Source organism: Garra rufa, chromosome 9 (assembly GCF_049309525.1).
Source record: "Garra rufa chromosome 9, GarRuf1.0, whole genome shotgun sequence".
NCBI lineage: Eukaryota > Metazoa > Chordata > Actinopteri > Cypriniformes > Cyprinidae > Garra > Garra rufa.
Genome location: NC_133369.1, coordinates 15,643,973 through 15,662,803, shown reverse-complemented (window position 1 = coordinate 15,662,803; position 18,831 = coordinate 15,643,973). Strand labels below are relative to the sequence as shown.

The 18,831-nt window shown below is 46.3% G+C and overlaps 1 protein-coding gene across 1 annotated transcript; it reads left to right on the top strand.

Annotated features, from left to right (window-relative positions):
* Nucleotides 1-303: 303 nt before the first annotated feature.
* On the top strand, nucleotides 304-6,101 carry LOC141342740 (retinol dehydrogenase 12). Its single transcript, XM_073847259.1, has 7 exons — nucleotides 304-426; nucleotides 1,874-2,008; nucleotides 2,086-2,277; nucleotides 2,361-2,522; nucleotides 3,445-3,564; nucleotides 3,781-3,985; nucleotides 4,055-6,101. The coding sequence occupies exons 1-7, from the start codon at nucleotides 360-362 to the stop codon at nucleotides 4,152-4,154; spliced, it is 981 nt and encodes a 326-aa protein (XP_073703360.1). The 5' UTR covers nucleotides 304-359; the 3' UTR covers nucleotides 4,155-6,101.
* Nucleotides 6,102-18,831: the final 12,730 nt, after the last annotated feature.

Sequence of the window (18,831 nt, the reverse complement as noted above, 5' to 3'; positions counted from 1 at the left end):
GTACTTAAGCCATTTTCTTTTCAATTACATACTGTGATGTTACATTATTTGTCAACATGACCATGCCCATAGAAAAGGTATAATTCTAATTTTCATAAAGACGCCTACTCTTACCCCTAAATATTAAATCTACAAGGAGAGCACTAATAGTAATTTATGAAGCCTATTTACTTATTATAATAGAGAAATCTGCTATTCTACATGTTTATAAGGTGCGGGTGTTAATCCATTTGGCAAAGCGTACAGCAGGTACTAAGCTGTCGTTTAAGTTGCTTAAACCCTATATATAGCATTCTGCACAGAGAGGACACAGTCTGACACCCCAGGTTTATTCTTTATTTTGTAGACATTCATGAGAGATGAGGGATCAAGTCACATCATCTGATCAAGTGAATTATGCCGCTGTCATCGCGCTGGCGGCAATCTGTAAGTCATGTGTATTGTGTTTTACATCTCTAGAACCGTTATTAGATTTTCTATTTAAAATAAAGCTGTAAAATAATCTTTTTTTTTTTTTGGGGGGGGGGGGGGGGGGGGGGTAATACTATTTATTTGCAATGAAGCAATAAATTGACAGAAATGTATTTAATATTTCCATTTAAAACAAATGCTGATCAAAGAATCATAAAAATCAATGACAGTTTCCACAAATATATCAAGCTGATAGTAAGAAATGTTTCTTGATCACCAAATCAGCATATGGCTGCTGAAAATTCAGATTTTCAGGATTAAATTATAATTTATAAAAATACAAAGTGTAATAATTTTTTAACAATCTTACGGTATTTAATAATATTATTTAGCCTTGGTGAGCTTAAGAGACCAACCCTAAACTTTTGAGCACTACAGTTGAAGTCAAAAGTTTACATACACCTCGCAGAATCTGAAAAAATAAGAGGGTTCATACCAAATGCATGTTATTTTTTTATTTAGCACTGACCTAAATAAAATATTTAACATAAAAGACATTTACATATAGTCCACAAGAGAAAATAATAGTTAAATGTATAATAAATACCCTGTTCAAGTTTACATACTTGATTCTTAATGCTGAGTTGTTATCTGAATCTAATCCACAGCTGTTTTTTTGTTTAGTGATAGTTGTTCATGAGTCCCTTGTTTGTCCTGAACAGTTAAACTGTCCGCTGTTCTTCAGAAAAAAACAAATTCTTCGTTTTTTCAGCATCTTTGTGTATTTGAATTTGATTTTGAGGTCCATCTTTTCATACACCCCTGGCTCTTAATGCATTGCTTTTCCTTCTGAAGCATCAGTGAGCATTTGAACCTTCTGTAATAGTTGCATATGAGTCTCCCAGTTCTCCTCAGTGTGAAAACACTGTCATTGTTATATAGTCATTGTTGGAAAGGGTTCAAATACACAAAAATACTGAAAAAACAAAGAATTTGTGGGACCTGAATGATTTTTCTGAAGAACAGCGAGCAGTTTAACTGTTCAGGACAAACAAGGGAATCATGAACAACTATAACTAAACAAAAAAAAACAAAAAAAAGAAAACAGCTGTGGATCATTCAGGTAACAACACAGTATTAAGAATCAGCGCATGTAAACTTTTTTAGATTCTAGAGCTGTGTGTATTTGAAACCTTTTGTGTATGTACACTGTAAAAAGTTTTCACAAGTTTCAACTTAAAAACTTAAGTTTAGCAGCTACCTTAAAATGTTGAGTTAAATCAACTTAAGTCATTTCAACTCACAAGTTAAATCAACTAATTTTGATTGTAATAAGTTAAAATGACTTGTAGTTTTAAGCTGATTTAACTTAAAAACTTAAGGCAGCTGCTGAACTTAGGTTTTTAAGTTGAATCTGGTAAAAACTTTTTACAGTGTAGCTTGAGTTCTGTCTCCTATATAGGCGTCATGCTGCTGCGGATATGGATAGCTGGAGGTGTCTGCAAAAGCCGTGCTCGTCTAGATGGAAAGACGGTTGTGATCACTGGTGCTAACACTGGGATTGGCAAGGAAACTGCAAAAGATATGGCTCTTAGAGGTATGACATATTATTTAGGCCCTCAACTTTAAATTCCCTCACTTTTTGCATGGAAATGTGAATGTGTGTGCATTTAGGGGCTCGGGTAGTGATGGCCTGCCGGGACCTGACTCGTGCCGAGAACACTGCGGAACATATTCGGCGCTCCACAGGAAATGGTAATGTAGTCATCAGACACTTGGATTTGGCCTCTCTATATTCTGTCCAAGAATTTGCCAAAGAGTTCATAGCAACAGAAGAACGACTGGATATACTTATAAACAATGCAGGTGAGTTAGACTGTCGTCACAGTCTGATTTTACTCTTAAAAGCAAACACTTCAGACACAGACCTTAAAATCTTTTTCTTACAGGTGTTATGATGTGTCCAAAGGAGATCACAGAGGATGGATTTGAAACACAGCTGGCTGTCAATCACTTGGGACACTTTCTTTTGACCAATCTGCTGTTAGGAATGCTAAAGAGGTCCTCCCCCAGCCGCGTAGTGAATGTGTCCAGTGTTGCACATGTTGGTGGTAATTTCTTTTGATTAAAAATCAGAAATACAACCTTTCAGACCAGACTATATGTGACCTTAGACCATCTTAGATCATAAGGGCCAATATATTGAAATTGAGATTTATACATCATCTGAAAGCTGAATAAATAAGCTTGTCAGGATAAGACAATATTTGGCCGAGATACAACAATTTGAAAATCTGGAATCTGAGGGTGAAAAAAAATTCTAAATATTGAGAAAATTGCCTTTGATGTTGTCCAAATCAAGTTCTTAGCAATGCATATTACTAATCAAAAATTGTTTTGATATATTTATGGTAGGAAATTTACAAAATATCTTAATGGAACATGATCTTCACTTAATATCCTAATGTTTTTTGACATAAAAGAAAAATAATTTTGACCCATACAATGTATTTTTGGCTATTGCTACAAATTTGTAGCAATAGCCAAAAATACATTGTATAGGTCAAAATTATCGATTTTTCTTACGACTGGTTTTTGGTCCAGGGTCACACATTATTTTCTTGCTTGTATTTATGGAAAACACACTACTATGTAAAATTTTGGGGTCTATAATTTTTTTTATTATCTTTAAAAGGCTGCATTGATTGGATAAAAATACCTAATATTGTGAATTATTTTTTTTTTTCTGTAACGGAACATTACTCTAGAATCACAATACTACATTACTCACATTTCTCTAATATATTGATTTGATGTGTAAGAAAGTTTTTTTTTATTATTAATAATGTTGTAAACAGTGGTGCTTGTTTTTTTACATTTAGTGCATAATTTCTGAATAAAGGTATTTATTATTTAAAAAAAAACCTTGCTGACCCTAAACTTTTGAACAGTGTAGACGTTAAAGTAAATATGCCACAAGGACTGAACCTTTTCAGTCATTATATATCCACAATTGTCACTTTTTTCCCACAGGAAAGATTGACTTTGATGACCTGTTCTTTGACAAAAGGCCTTACAGTCCTTTGCTCAGCTATAAACAGAGTAAGCTGGCCAATGTGCTTTTCTCTAGAGAACTTGCACGAAGAATTAAAGGTAAGATGTACTGCAGTTTTACGTACAGCGAACAATTTGCAAGCTAATTAATAAACTAACTAAGCTTTTTTAATTTATTTTGAGCAAAAAAGTAAACACTATTCTATGTTTTGGTGTCCAACTTGGTTGATTTTGTCTCAAACTGTCTCAATGGCCATGTGTAATCAACCATGTTGTTGTTTGTGTTGTTTTATATGTCAATGGATGCTTCCACAGGTACAGGAGTCTCCTCATTCTGCTTGCATCCAGGAGTGATTCGAACAGAGTTGGATCGCCATGTTGTGTTATGGTACCCAATGCTGAAAACAATACTGTCTCTGCCCTGTTTGCTGCTAATGAAAACTCCCTGGGAAGGCGCACAGACCTCTATCTACTGTGCTATCACTGAGGGCTTAGAGAGGAAGTCTGGCTGCTACTTCAGGTAAATGCTATATTACATCACTTTGTCAATAATTTGTAAACTCAGACTGTCTTGTGTTTGTTTGTGCAGTGATTGTGCTGAAAAAGACCCTTCACCGGAAGGAAAAGATGATGAAGTGGCAAGAAGGTTGTGGGAGGAAAGTGCTCAGCTGGTTGGACTAAACAACTGAAACTGACACGTCATACTGCTACACTCTTCCTGATTGTAAGCACTCCACCTAGTGGTGATACTGATGACTCCAAACGCTTACTAGTGAGATGGCCACAGATATAGGTAGTGTCAAAACAGATTACATGATTTGCACCAGAAGATTTGCACTTTTTTTGTATTCTTGGAAAAGGATAATCAAGAAAAAAGTCTGAGAATGCAGCTGCATTGCTGTGTTTTCTAAGAAATTGATCACATCTGTACATAAGTCAGACATATTAAACGTGGACACATTTAGAGAAAGAGGAAAGAGCAAATAGTGGTTTGTTTGTTAGCCATCCAACAGTGCATTCGTTTTTTTTTAGAAGCTTTGCTCTCAGGATTAATTCTTGTAAATGTGATAATGCTCATTCTAGCACAAATTCACTTTGTGCCTATATCTTATGAAAACAAACTCCTGTAATAATCTTTAAAAAGAAACGATAGTGTGCGCAGTATGTGCATACCTATTTATATAGATTATGTTTATTATTATTTACAGTTGCTATCAAAATTATTCAACATTTATGTAAACAATTCAATAGTACACTATTAGAGAAAGTTTATTAATACACATTTGAGTAATTCTGAGAACGTAAGTTGATAAATAATGAAACAAAATCAAACTGGCTCTAAACGTCCATGTTCAAAATTATTCAAACCCTCAAAAATTAACCTTGCTGCAGAATCTTTTATTCTTTAAAACCCACCAATAAACACTGTTTGAAAGTGCTTAGAAGCTTAGAAGACAGCAGTCTTGGACCATTCCTCACCTGAAAAACCTTTCAGATCACTGACAATCTTTGGTTTTCAGTTTGCCACTACTTTCTTCAAATTTTTCAAATTCTCTGAACCAAGCATAAGTAGATTTGGATGTACACTTTGGGATGATTGTCCTGCAGGAAAGTCCATTGATCATTAGCTTCAGTCTTTGCACCAAAGGCATCACAATTCTTGCCATAATGGCCTGATACTTCAAAGAATGCATGATATCCTTCATACGGTCATGAATTCCAATTCAAGCCACAGTAAAACAACCCCATAACAGGACTGGCCTACCTCCATGTTTGACGATGGAGATGGTGACCTTCTGCTTATAAGCTTGGCCTTTTTTGCACCAGACATACTGCTGATGGGTCCAAAAAGTTCCAGTTTGTTTTTACTCTATAAAACATTCTTCCTGATCTCCACAGGTCTATCCAAATTAATTTAGCATGCTCAAGTCTGCCTTTTTGTTCTTTTTGGTCAAGAGTGGTATTCGGCAAGATGCCTCAACATAAAAGCCATACTTGTCTACTTGTCATGCAAGTCTTTGGCTGTACATTGCAGGTTTTTTTCAGTTGCTCTGATCAAACGTTTAATGATATTGTCATTAAAGGCTACCAACTGTGTCTCTAGGAACTTTTATTGTCTTGGAAATCTTCCTTAGACTTTCTAATATAATGTAATGACCCAGCTGTCAACAGTAGCAGCCGGTGCATTATGGGTATTTGTTTATGGGAGTTCATTTATGTGTTATTTAAGCAAGATGGTTTGGTTTTTGTATTAGCAATGTTATGTGTGTTTATGTTCAAGTTAGTTTGGGTGGGTTTGGTTCATTTACTGCCCTGTTATAAATAAAGTGTGCTGTTACCATGATGGAGAGAGATGTGAAGGGGAGGGACTTGCCAATATGGCCTTGCCTGTAAAGGTTCTTCTTCTGTGTTCAAAATAAAGGGTGAAGAACGTAATACTGCCGCCTACTGGTCTGTCCTGCCTTTATCACTGCTCACAGAGACACTCAAGGGTCGTGCGGTGTATGGGACATGAGTGCTCGCACTTTCTGCTGCAAAGCATAGATGCTAGCACCCTGTTAATGATTAGCTTAACCACAGTTTAATAGCCTAGCTTAGCTCCAGTCAGCCCATAATCTATAGAATAACAGTGAGTTGTTACAGTGGTGTCAGAAGTGGGATCTAGGCCGTTTAGAAGACGCTGTTATGGAGCAAAGTATAGGTGAATTAGAGCGTGCTATCAGAGAGAACAGCATCATGTTAGAGCACCTGACAAGCGTGACGACACGGGGAAGCAGGGCTCCGCACCAGCCTGTTGGTGCCAGCGTTCCCCGGACGGGGTACCGCTCTCATGGTCGAGGGAACAACGAACCTACGGCCGCCACACCAACACTCCAAATCAATGGCCGACCAGGCCTCCTCACACGAACACCTGCTAAGCTGCCACGATACAGCGGGTTGACGCCCCTGGAGCCCTACCTGGCACAGGTCGACATGGCTGCCCTCCATGATGGATGGAGCTGTGAGGAGACCGCGACTCACTTGGCCCTCGCTTTGGAGGGTCCCGCACTTCAGGTCCTCATAGATCTGTCCCCTGAAGAGCGGCATGATATCCAGGCCCTCACTGCCGCTCTCAACCGCCGCTTCGGGCAGAGAAGTTCTGCAGAGCAGAGCAGGGAGGAGCTGACTAACCGACGTCGACGGGAAGGAGAGAGCGTGGGCTCATTTGCCGCTGACATACGGGTCTATGCCAGGAAGGGCTACCCTACCTTCCCGGCTGCAGCGAGGGAAGAATTAAGCCTCCACGCTTTCCTGCGGGGCCTTACACCTGAGCGGCTCCGCCAGCATGTCCGCCTGTTGTCACCCCGAGACCTAAGTGAGGCACTGAGAGAGGCTGAGCGAGCCGAGGAAGTGCTACAGGCTGGGCCGGTGACAGGCCGGTCTCCACTCCAGCGCCAGCTGGCGAGAGCAGCTGAACGAGGGGTGGACGGGGACCAGCCTGAGGAGGAGGAGGCCAGCCGGGCACAACCTGTGGTGACCCCTCGACGGAGGTCGAGACTAGACCTCTGCTTCCGCTGCGGTGAACCGGGGCACTTTGCCAGGGACTGCCCTGCCCCGAGCCCCCGGCCCCGGGTAACATCACCCCCGGGAAACGACCTCGGAGTGAGGCAGTGAGGGGACCCTCACCCCGTTCTTTGGCACCCCTCCACAATGACTGCCCTACTGTGGGGCGCTGCGGGCTTGCCAGAGGATTGTACCTTGACTGTTTTGTTGACGGGCAGCCCTGCAGTGCCCTGGTGGATACGGGGTCCACCATTTGCTTGCTACGAAAAGGACTGTTATCAGGAACGGCCGGTCCTCTTCCGGAGGACTGGACCCCCACCAATACCGAACTGCTCACCGTCACGGGGGAAAGGACAGTAATGCCTGGGAAGAAGCTGTTGTCTGTGGTGGTGGGGACAAGCCAGACAAGCCATGAGTTCTGGCTCGCCGACATCAGAGATGAGTGCATTGTTGGTTTGGACTTGTTGGCCCACTGGGGAGCACGTGTCGACGTGCCAGGGGCCGCCCTCTGCTTCGGTAATGAGACCGTGCCGCTCCGGTTGGGCCGGGGCCGTCATGGAGAGGTCGCCGCCCCACAGTCTCTGCCTAGACTCCAGTACTCGTCAGCTCCAGCTGCAGAGACACAGGGGGAGCCCCGTGGGAGTATTGCAGCTCAGATCAGCGCGTCTCCGCCACTACCACCGCATGCTACACCGTCACCTGAGACTGTTGATGCTGTTGAGGAGTTGGGGCAACGTAGCAGTGAGCATCTGAGCGCGCCACAGCAGGAGCAATTACAACGTCTATTGAGAGACTTTGTGGACATTTTTGCAGCTCGAGAGCAGGACTGTACCAGGACAACGCTGGTGCAGCATCACATTGAAACTGGCCACGCTGCCCCCATTCGCTTGCGCCCCCACAGACTGCCTTTCGCAAAGCGCCAGGCTGCTGAAGAAATGATCCGAGATATGGCAGCTAACGGCATTATTGAGCCATCGGAGAGTCCCTGGGCCGCGCCCATGGTTATGGTGCGGAAGAAAACGGGGGGGTGGCGCCCCTGTGTGGACTTTCGGCGACTAAATGCAGTCACCCGCAAGGACTCATACCCGCTGCCGCGTATTGACGATGCGTTGGATTATGTAGCTGGATCCTGTTGGTTCAGCTCTTTGGACTTGCGCAGCGGGTATTGGCAAGTAGAGCTGGCATCAGAGGCCCGGCCCAAAACTGCGTTTACTATAGGACAAGGACTGTGGCAGTTTAAGGTGATGCCCTTTGGACTGTGCAATGCTCCAGCCACCTTTGAGAGGCTGATGGAGCGGGTCCTTAAAGACATTCCCCGCACCCGCTGTGTGGTCTACTTGGACGATCTGTTGGTCCATGCCAGAGACTTTGACCAGGCTGTCCACAACTTACGGGAGGTCCTGACAGCCATCCGTAGTGCCGGGTTGCGGTTGAACCCGGCCAAGTGTAACCTGCTCACCCGTCAGACGCAGTTCCTGGGGCACGTGGTTAGTGAGAGCGGGGTGGCTACTGACCCAACGAAGGTGGCCGCAGTGAGGGACTGGCCCCCACCAATCAATATCACTGAGCTGCGGAGCTTTCTGGGTTTGGCGTCCTATTATAGGAGGTTTGTCAGAGACTTTGCAACCATTGCCAGCCCCTTACATCAGCTGACAAACAAGGGCTGGCGGTTTGGGTGGTCGGAGGACTGCGCAGTGGCCTTCCAGCAGCTAAAAGCTGCTCTCATCGATGCTCCTGTGCTGGCCTACCCTGATCCCAACAAACCTTTCATTGTGGACACCGACGCTAGTAACGTTGGGGTCGGGGCTGTACTCTCCCAGAAGGGGGAGACAGGGGAACGAGTGGTGGCCTACTATAGTTGCAGCCTCAGTCGACCAGAAAGAAACTACTGCGTCACCCGGCGTGAGTTGCTTGCGGTAGTCCTGGCGGTCCGTCACTTCAGGCCCTACCTCCTGGGCACCAGGTTCACACTGAGGACCGACCACGCTAGCCTCACCTGGATGCTGAACTTCCGCCAGCCAGAGGGCCAGGTGGCAAGGTGGCTGGAGATACTTCAAGAGTACGACTTTGAGGTTCAGCACCGACCAGGTCGGCAGCATGCCAATGCTGATGCCCTCTCCAGACGTCCATGCCTCGCTGATGAGTGTCGGTATTGCGGTCGCCAGGAAGAACGAGGTCTGGGACCATCGGTGGCGGCGGCAGGACCGGGTGACAGCAGGAGAGATGAGGAGCCCTTCACCACCGAGCAGCTGAGGCAACAGCAGGCGAATGATCGGGTGCTGATGAAGGTGAGAAGCTGGCTGGAGGCCCGAACACGCCCGGACTGGCCAGCCGTGTCCTCCCAGGGGCGCGAGATCAAGTCGCTTCATTCTCAGTGGGGCAGCCTGGAGGTCCACAATGGCGTGATCTACAGGCGGTGGCAGGCACCGGGGGGAGGACTCGACCGCCTGCAACTCCTGGTTCCCCACGCTTTGCGGCCAGAGGTCCTCCGTTGGGTTCATGGGGCAGCTGGAGCCGGCCACTTCGGCAACTCCAAGACCGTGCGGCGGCTGCAGCAGCGGTTCTACTGGCCGGGGTGTCGGCAGGATGCAGAGCTGCACGTTCACTGCTGCGATGTTTGCACGGCACAAAAGGGACCCAGCCGACGCTCTCACGCGCCATTGCAGCAGTACCTAGTCGGGGCACCCATGGAGAGGATCGGGGTGGACATCTTGGGTCCGTTCCCCATCACCGAGGCCGGCAACCGCTTTGTCCTGGTCGCTATGGACTATTTTACGAAATGGCCAGAGGCATATGCAGTGCCAGATCAGAGTGCTTCCACGACGGCGCAACGACTTGTGGACGAGATGTTTGCCCGTTTCGGGGTGCCGGACGAACTTCATAGTGACCAGGGGCGGAACTTTGAGAGCCGATTGTTCAGTGAGGTGTGCCAGCGGTTGGGGGTGAAGAAGACAAGGACTACTCCCCTCCACCCACAAAGTGATGGATTGGTTGAGCGGTTTAACCGCACCCTGGCCACCCAACTTGCTATTTTGACCAGTCAGCACCAGAGAGACTGGGATCAGCATCTGCCTCTGGTCCTGTGGGCATATAGGACAGCAGTGCAAGAGTCAAGTCATTGCACACCAGCTGCACTGATGTTTGGGAGGGAGCTCCGTACGCCAGTAGATCTGGTGTTCGGGTCGCCTCCTGAGCCGGAGATTGCTGGTGGGCCAGAACTGGACTATTTCAAGCGGTTGAAAGAGCGACTGAGCACGGTTCATCAACTGGCCAGGGAGGCCCTAGAGAATGCTGGAGCTCGTCAGAAGCGGGCGTATGACACTCGGGCCCATGGGCCAACCCTAGGGCCAGGGGACAGAGTGTGGGTATACTGCCCCCAGAGGAAGCGGGGGTTGTCACCCAAACTGACTCATCATTGGCAGGGACCTGGGGAGATTCTGGACCAAATATCAGAAGTGGTCTTCCGGGTCCGAATGCCTGGACGGGGTAGACGGGTGGTGCTTCATAAGGACCGGTTGGCACCGTACCAACCACTGGCCCCAGAACAGGAGACTGGTGGAATTCAGGGCGGCCCCCCATCACCCACTCCCAACACAGAGACAGACAATAGCGGACTCAGGGCTGAGTCTGGTGCTGGGGGTAGCACGTCAGGAAGGCTGAAGCGTGTTCGGCGCCGGCCAGGACATTTGCTGGATTTTGTTGTGGGAGATTAGGGTTGTGGGGACACTAACCCTCTTGGGGGGGGGGCTATGTAATGACCCAGCTGTCAACAGTAGCAGCCGGTGCATTATGGGTATTTGTTTATGGGAGTTCATTTATGTGTTATTTAAGCAAGATGGTTTGGTTTTTGTATTAGCAATGTTATGTGTGTTTATGTTCAAGTTAGTTTGGGTGGGTTTGGTTCATTTACTGCCCTGTTATAAATAAAGTGTGCTGTTACCATGATGGAGAGAGATGTGAAGGGGAGGGACTTGCCAATATGGCCTTGCCTGTAAAGGTTCTTCTTCTGTGTTCAAAATAAAGGGTGAAGAACGTAATACTGCCGCCTACTGGTCTGTCCTGCCTTTATCACTGCTCACAGAGACACTCAAGGGTCGTGCGGTGTATGGGACATGAGTGCTCGCACTTTCTGCTGCAAAGCATAGATGCTAGCACCCTGTTAATGATTAGCTTAACCACAGTTTAATAGCCTAGCTTAGCTCCAGTCAGCCCATAATCTATAGAATAACAGTGAGTTGTTACAATAATAAAACCATTTCTTAATTATAGCTTTTGAGAGAGCTCTGTTGACTTTGCCATATTTGCTACTCAAGTTCAGCAAATGCATGGGCTAAATGTATGTATGTGTAAAAGCCCAAGCTAATTCTGTTTTTTAAATAGAGTTTCTAAAGGCTTAATTGTGTTTTAAGACAACTGCAATGTTGAATAGGGGTTGAATAATTATGACACAGCTGTGTTATTTAAAAAATCCTATAACTCAAATACATTACATTATATATTGACATTATGACTTTTAATATGCCAGTAAACTGTTGTAGATGCAATTTTTATAAAGTCCTGGATCTTTAGAAAAGCTTGTATTTGTGAAAAACTGCAGTCTCTGGGGGTTGAATACTTTCGATTGCAACTGTATATGTACGTTAACCACTAGATGGCGTTAAAGATGTGTTTTTAAAAGCACTTGCTGTGCTATGCATTTCCCCCTGCCTAAATTATGATACTGTAACATTCCACAATGGAGCATTGCAGGTCAACTGAAAGGAAATATGTGATGTGATGGAAAGAAGCAGAGACTGAATCACATGATCACCTTGTGATGCAGTTGTAGGTTATATTTGCAGTTATGTAACATGACTGTAAAATCAATATAAAATGGTCTAGCTTCTATTTTTTTTCTTTATTGAATTTCACATTTTTTTGTTTTGGTTTTGTATTTATTAACATTAACAATGTCACTAAAATCCATAAATTCTATTATGTTCAAGTTGCCTGGTTATTTTGTTTTATTAAAAAACCATTTTTAGCCATTTCATGGTTATTCATTTTTATTTATATTCTTTTATTGCTATGATCTTATTAATAAAAAAAAAGTAACATAATACTTTATAATAAAGTAAAATTAATACTTTTATTCACAAAGGATGCAATGAATTGATCAAAAGTGACAGTAAAGACATTTTATAATGTTCCCAAAGAGTTCTATTTCAAATAAGTGCTTTTTAGTTAACATTCTATTTATCATAGAATCCTAAAAAAATTTACATTTAAAAAATTTAAATTGCGCAACTTTTTTAAAAAAATTTACAATAATGAGAAGCACCTAATCAGCATATTAGCATGATTTCTGAAGGATCATGTGACTCTGGAAACTGGTGTAATGCTGCTGAAAACTCAGCTTTGCAATCACAGGAATAAAATACATTTTAAAATATATTCAAATAGAAAGCAGTTTTTTAAATTTGTAATAATATTTCACAATACTACTGTAGTTTTGATCAATTAATCGCATTCTTGTTGAGCTTACATATTAAAAATATTACAGACCCTGTACTTTAGTGTTGCATAATGTTAGCCAACTGTTTTGTAATTAATTGCTTGATTAAGACTGAAAAATTTCGGACGAGTCCCCTGCTAGCAAACAACAAATCTATTCAATGAAGCCTCTGTCCCTAAGAGTTTCCTCCAGGGATTCATTTGAGTGTGAAATTGGCTTCCAATCAGCTGAGTCACTTTATGGTATTCATTTCTATGTATGCCCATTACTGATAATAAGTGACTAGTAATAATGTGTGTAGTGTTGCAGATATCGGACACAGGACAAAGTTTTCACGTGAACATAATTAGTCCAAAAAAGTGATCAATCAAAGACTTCAAGGCATGACAATGCACAATACCCTCAGTCATTTCTGAGTGCTTTGCAATAGAGAATAAAGATAAAATCCAATTAGAAACCCATTGCTGGGTTAATCAAACCATCTGACGTCCAACGCAATTTACGGTAGGTTGTAGCATTAGCAGATCATTTATGGTCGACAAAGAGCATAATTCACCAAACTCATTCCATCATATCCAGCACCGTAATGCTTGTGAAGAGCTGAACCCAATCAATGAGCGCTCTGCATGTGTGGCCCCAGTGGGCGATGCCCGGCGCCTGGCTGTCTCCGCTGGCCTCACAAAAGAAGGAGCATTAATGGAGATGTGCTGTTTCGCTTGTACATTACCATAAGAAAAAGCAGCTTTAAACTAAAATATGATGTTCATATAAACATGTTTCACAAATCGAATAGATTTGCAATAGATTTGCATCTATCATGAATGAGATGCATGTGGATGTTGCTGAGTATAATTTACATGTAACCAATATGAATTTTGCATTCAAATGTGTGGTCTGATGTTGACCTTATTTTTTAGGGGAATTTTACAGACGGCTTTTGCATCTGGATTCATATTGTTTTGAAGCTTATTTCCACCACAGAATATACAAATATGACAGGGTTATTGCACAATTGCACAACACAATTCAGACTTTTGTTAGAATTCTCCTTTTATCAGAAGAGTTAATATCTTGCAATTCTGACTTTTTTTCTCTGGATTTTGAGTTTGAAGCACACAGTTTTTCTTTTTTTACACCTGACCTGACCACATACACATGGAGAATTCATATAAATAATAAAACTGAATTGCGAGATGTAAACTCGGAATTCTCAGAAAAAAGTCAGAATCTTGATGAATTCTAAGAAAAATCACAATCACGTAATGTAATGTAAAACTAGAATTCTAAGAAAAAAGTCAGAATCTTAAAATATAACCTCAGAATTTAGAGAATAATGTCAGAATCATGAGATGTAAACTCAGAATTGTGGGAGAAGGTCTGAATCACGGGATGTAAACTCGGAATTTTAAGGAAAAAAGGTCACAATCATGAAATGTAAACCTAGAATTCAGAGAAAAAAAGTCAGAATTGCAAGATGTAAACTCAGAATTTAGAGAAAAAATGTCAGAATCATGAGATGTAAACTCTGAAATACTGGAAGAAGGTCTGAATCGTGGGGTGTAAACTCAGAATTCTAAGGGAAAAAAAGGTCACAACCATGATATGGAAACTCAGAATTTAGAGAAAAACGTCAGAATCAGAGAAAAACTGTAAAAAATGTAAACTCGGAATTCTGGAAGAAGGTCTGAATCGTGGGATGCAAAATCAGAATTCTGAGAAAAAGTCAGAACCTTGAAATATAAACTCGGAATTTCTGGGAAAAGATCTAAACTGTGGAACTCAGAATTCTGAGAAAAAAATGTTACAATCATGAAATTTAAACCTAGAATTCTGAGAAAAAAGTCAGAATTGCAAGATGTAAACTCCGAATTCTGAGCAAAAAAACGTCTCGGGTTACTACTGTAACCTTAGTTCCCTGAGGGAACGAGACGCCGCGTCAGGAACGCTATGGGGAACGCCATTGGCGGGCCGCACTCTGAATCATGTCTTGCAACTAATGAACGACGGGGGTGACGTCACAGGCGCGGTGACGTCACCGACCAGGAAGTATAAAGCACGTGCGTTTGAAGCCCGCGGCAGCTCTAGCATGAAGCGAGCGCCGCAGGGGCGGGAATTATGGTCCGAGACGCGGCGTCTCGTTCCCTCAGGGAACTAAGGTTACAGTAGTAACCCGAGACGTTCCCTTCCGGGAACTCGAGCCGCGTCAGGAACGCTATGGGGAACGAGACTACCTACGCCCCCATAATTTCCGAACCCTGCGCAGTGTCTGTGCCAGCAGGTGGAAAGGTAAAGAGCACTTTGTCTAGCATACGCGGACAAGAGGCCCTGTAGTCCTCGGCCCTCGGGCACACGAGGAATGGTAGTCTTCCTCTGTCTGGTCGCCAGCCAGAGCGAGAGGTACTCCGCGGCCCTCAGGCACACGCAGAGTCTTAGTCCTTTGTCTGGGAGTTAGCCAGAACAAGAGGGACCGAATGACCACTGTCTAGCACTCGGCGGACAGATGGTGTGTGTAGTCCCCGGTCCGCAGACCCACGAGGACTGAGAGCTTGACCTCCAGGCTCCTCGGCCCTCGGGCACACGAGGAGTGGGTGATCCTTTGCCTGGGGGTGCAGCCAGAGCAAGAGGGATCCAAGGCTCGGCCTGTGCTACGCCAGGACGCGAGAGATAAGGCCATTGTCGGCATTCCGCGAACAAGAGGGCACTGCAATCCCCGGCCCTCGGGCTCACGGGGAAGACAGTAGGGGCCTCTGCCTGGTAGCCAGCCAGTGCATGAGGCACTCCTCGGCCTTGTTCTAAGGCAGACGAGGAGTCTTAGTCCTTGGTCAAGGTAGTTTCCGGAACCAGAGGGACCGCATTACACTCGGTCTGATAGCATACTGCGTCAGAACACGAGGACAAGTAAGCCATTGTCTAGCATTCCGCGGACAAGAGGGCTGCAAAGTTCTCGGCCCGCAGGCACACGAGAATAGAGACCTCCGCCTGGTTCGCCAGTCAGTGCAGGAGGCACCCCTCGGCCCTCGGGCACACGAGGGGTCTTAGTCCTTTGTCTGGGGGTTCAGCCATGACAAGAGGGACTGAAAGCTCGGTCTGAAGTGTCAGAACGCAAGAGTAAGAACCTTTGTCTAGTTTTACACGGACAACAGGCTAAGTATTTCTTAGTTTGTTTGCAGATCTCTTAGTTTGGCGAAACTAACTTCTCTTCTTTCCGCAGAAAGATGCGCCTTGAGAAGTCTTCTCCTGGCTAGGGAGGTGGCTGACTCTCTAGGCCTAGCGCACTAGGCCGAGAGCACAGCAGAGCCCGGAGCGGCTCTGAGGTCAAGCTCATAAAACCTAACGAAGGTTAGGGGCGAGGACCAACCCGCAGCTTTGCAGATGTCTTCTATGGGGACACCTGCAGTCAGAGCTCTCGAGGCACTCATGCCCCGAGTAGAATGAGCCTTGAGTCCCAAAGGCGAGGGAAGATCAGAGGACTCGTAAGCAGTAGTTATGGCATCGATAATCCATCTACTAATAGTGGGCTTTGAAGCCGGGCTCCCCCTCTTAGGGGGGCCGTAACAGACGAACAGTTGCTCTGTTTTACGCCAGGTGGCAGCTCTGTGGACGTAAGCGTCTAAGGCTCTGACTGGGCACATGCAATTCAACTTCCTGTGACCTGGCTCCACGTATGGAGGAGGATAGAACGCCTGTAGCGTTATAGGCTGCGGTGCTAGGGAGGGGACCTTCGGGACGTACCCGACCCTGGGATATAAAAAGGCTTTGGCCATCCCTGGGGCGAACTCTAAGTGGGACGGGGCCACTGACAAGGCCTGCAGGTCGCCTACTCTCTTGAGGGAGGTAAGTGCTAACAGAAGCGCTGTCTTTATTGTAAGTATGCGATCCGTAGACTCCTCTATCGGCTCAAAAGGGGGCTCACTTAGAGCCTCTAGCACCACAGCGAGGTCCCACGCGGGAACCCTGGGCGTCACTCGAGGCCTCAGCCTGAGCGCACCACGGAGGAACCGTATGACCAAGGGCTCTCTGCCCACTGAGAGACCACCTAGAGGGGCGTGGTAGGCACTTATGGCCGCCACGTAGACCTTCAAGGTGGAGTGAGCTAGCCCTGCGGAAAGGCGAGACTGTAGGAACTCCAGAACTGTACCGACCGGGCAGTTGACTGGGTCCAAGTGGCGCTCGTGGCACCATCTCGCGAACAAGTTCCACTTGAGGCCATACAGTTTCCTCGTAGAGGGAGCTCTGGATTGGAGAAGGGTCTCAACCACCTCAGTAGGGAGACCCGCTCCTATGAGTTGTGCCCCCTCATGGGCCACACCCATAACCTCAACTTCCCTGGCTGGGGGTGGCAGACTGTGCCCCCAGCCTGGGACAGGAGGTCCCTCCTGACGGGAATCTCCCATGGAGAGCCGTCGAGGAGAGAAACCAGGTCCGAGAACCATACTCGTGCCGGCCAGCGCGGGGCTACTAGTAGCAGCCGCACTTGAAACCGACGGACCCGTTCCAGAACTCCCGGGAGCAGAGCGATCGGGGGAAAGGCGTACAGACGCAGCCTCGGCCACGTCTGTGCCATGGCATCCAGCCCCAGTGGAGCTGGAGGAACTAGAGAGTACCAGAGGGGACAGTGCGATGTCTCTTGAGTCGCAAACAGGTCCACCTGTGCCTGGCCAAATATTCTCCAGATCTGCTTCACCACCTCGGGGTGAAGCATCCATTCCCCGGGCCTCGGCCCCTGCCTTGACAGGACGTCTGCTCCCACATTCAGATGTCCAGGAATGTGGACTGCTCTCAGGGAGAGGAGTTTCCCTTGAGACCACAGGAGGATCCGATACGCCAACTTGAACAAGGGGCGTGAGCGGACCCCTCCTTGATGGTTTATGTAATAAACTACCGCTGTGCTGTCTGTACGAACAAGTACATGACGGTTTCTTAGGTCTGGTAGGAAACTCCTCAGGGCCTGGAACACCGCCAACAACTCGAGGCGATTTATGTGCCACGAGAGGTGGTGAGGGCTCCACAGGCCTCGGGCTGAGCGGCCACTCATGACCGCTCCCCATCCGGTGAGGGACGCATCTGTCGCTAGCGTGACGCGGCGACATGGCGTCCCCAGGACCGGTCCCTGAGAGAGAAACCAGGGTTTCTTCCACATGACCAGGGCACGTAGGCAGCGCCGCGTGACACTGATCTTGCGGAGTGGGTTTCCCCTTGGGGAGAACCCCCTGGTCTTGAGCCACCACTGTAGTGGTCTCATATGCAGCAGTCCAAAAGGTATTACGTTGGAAGCGGCTGCCATAAGACCTAACAGTACTTGGAACTGTTTGACAGTGAGTGACTGGCCTGGCTTGACCGCATTTACTGCAGTAAGTATGGACTCGATCCGAGCGGGTGACAATTGTGCCCGCATCGTGGATGAATCCCATACCACGCCTAGATAAGTAGTCCTCTGCAGTGGAGAGAGGACGCTCTTCTTGGCGTTGAGTCTCAACCCCAAGTTCTGCATGTGAGCGAGAACAACATCTCGATGCTGAACCGCTAACTGCTCTGAGCTGGCTAGGATGAGCCAGTCGTCTAAGTAATTGAGTATGCGGATGCCCTGGAGTCGCAGTGGAGCCAGCGCAGCATCCACACACTTCGTGAAAGTTCGGGGTGAGAGAGCTAGGCCGAACGGAAGTACTCTGTATTGGTACGCTTCGCCCCTGAAAGCGAACCTCAGAAACTTCCTGTGCTGAAGAAGGATGGAGACGTGGAAATAAGCGTCTTTTAGATCTATCGTGACAAACCAGTCCTCGGACCTGATTTGATACACGACCTGCCTGACAGTGAGCATTTTGAACTTCAGTTTTCTGACTGAGCGATTTAGCAGCCTGAGATCTAAGATGGGCCGAAGCCCCCCATCCTTCTTCGGAACAATGAAGTAACGGCTGTAGAACCCGGATTCCCTGTCTTGAGGAGGGACCACCTCGATGGCCTCCTTCCTCAGAAGAGTATCTACTTCTTGTTCCATTACCAGACCCTGCTCGGGGCTTACTAATGTTGGAAATACCCCGCTGAAAGGTGGCGGCTTGGTGCCGAACTGAATAGCATAACCTTTCTCTACAGTACGCAGGACCCACTCTGAAACATTTGGCAGTAGTTTCCACGCTGCCAGAAAGTTTACTAAGGGTACCAGCCTCTCGAGACTGGTGTCTGGATTTTCTCGAGGAACTAACTCGGAGCCCTGTAACAGCAAGCTGGCAGGAGACTCCTGAGCTAGCTCTTCACTTTCCTGAGGGCCTTGAGGGGGTTTGAAACCCGCACCTGGGGGTACGGTGCAAACCCGCTCGCAAGGGGCTGCCCTC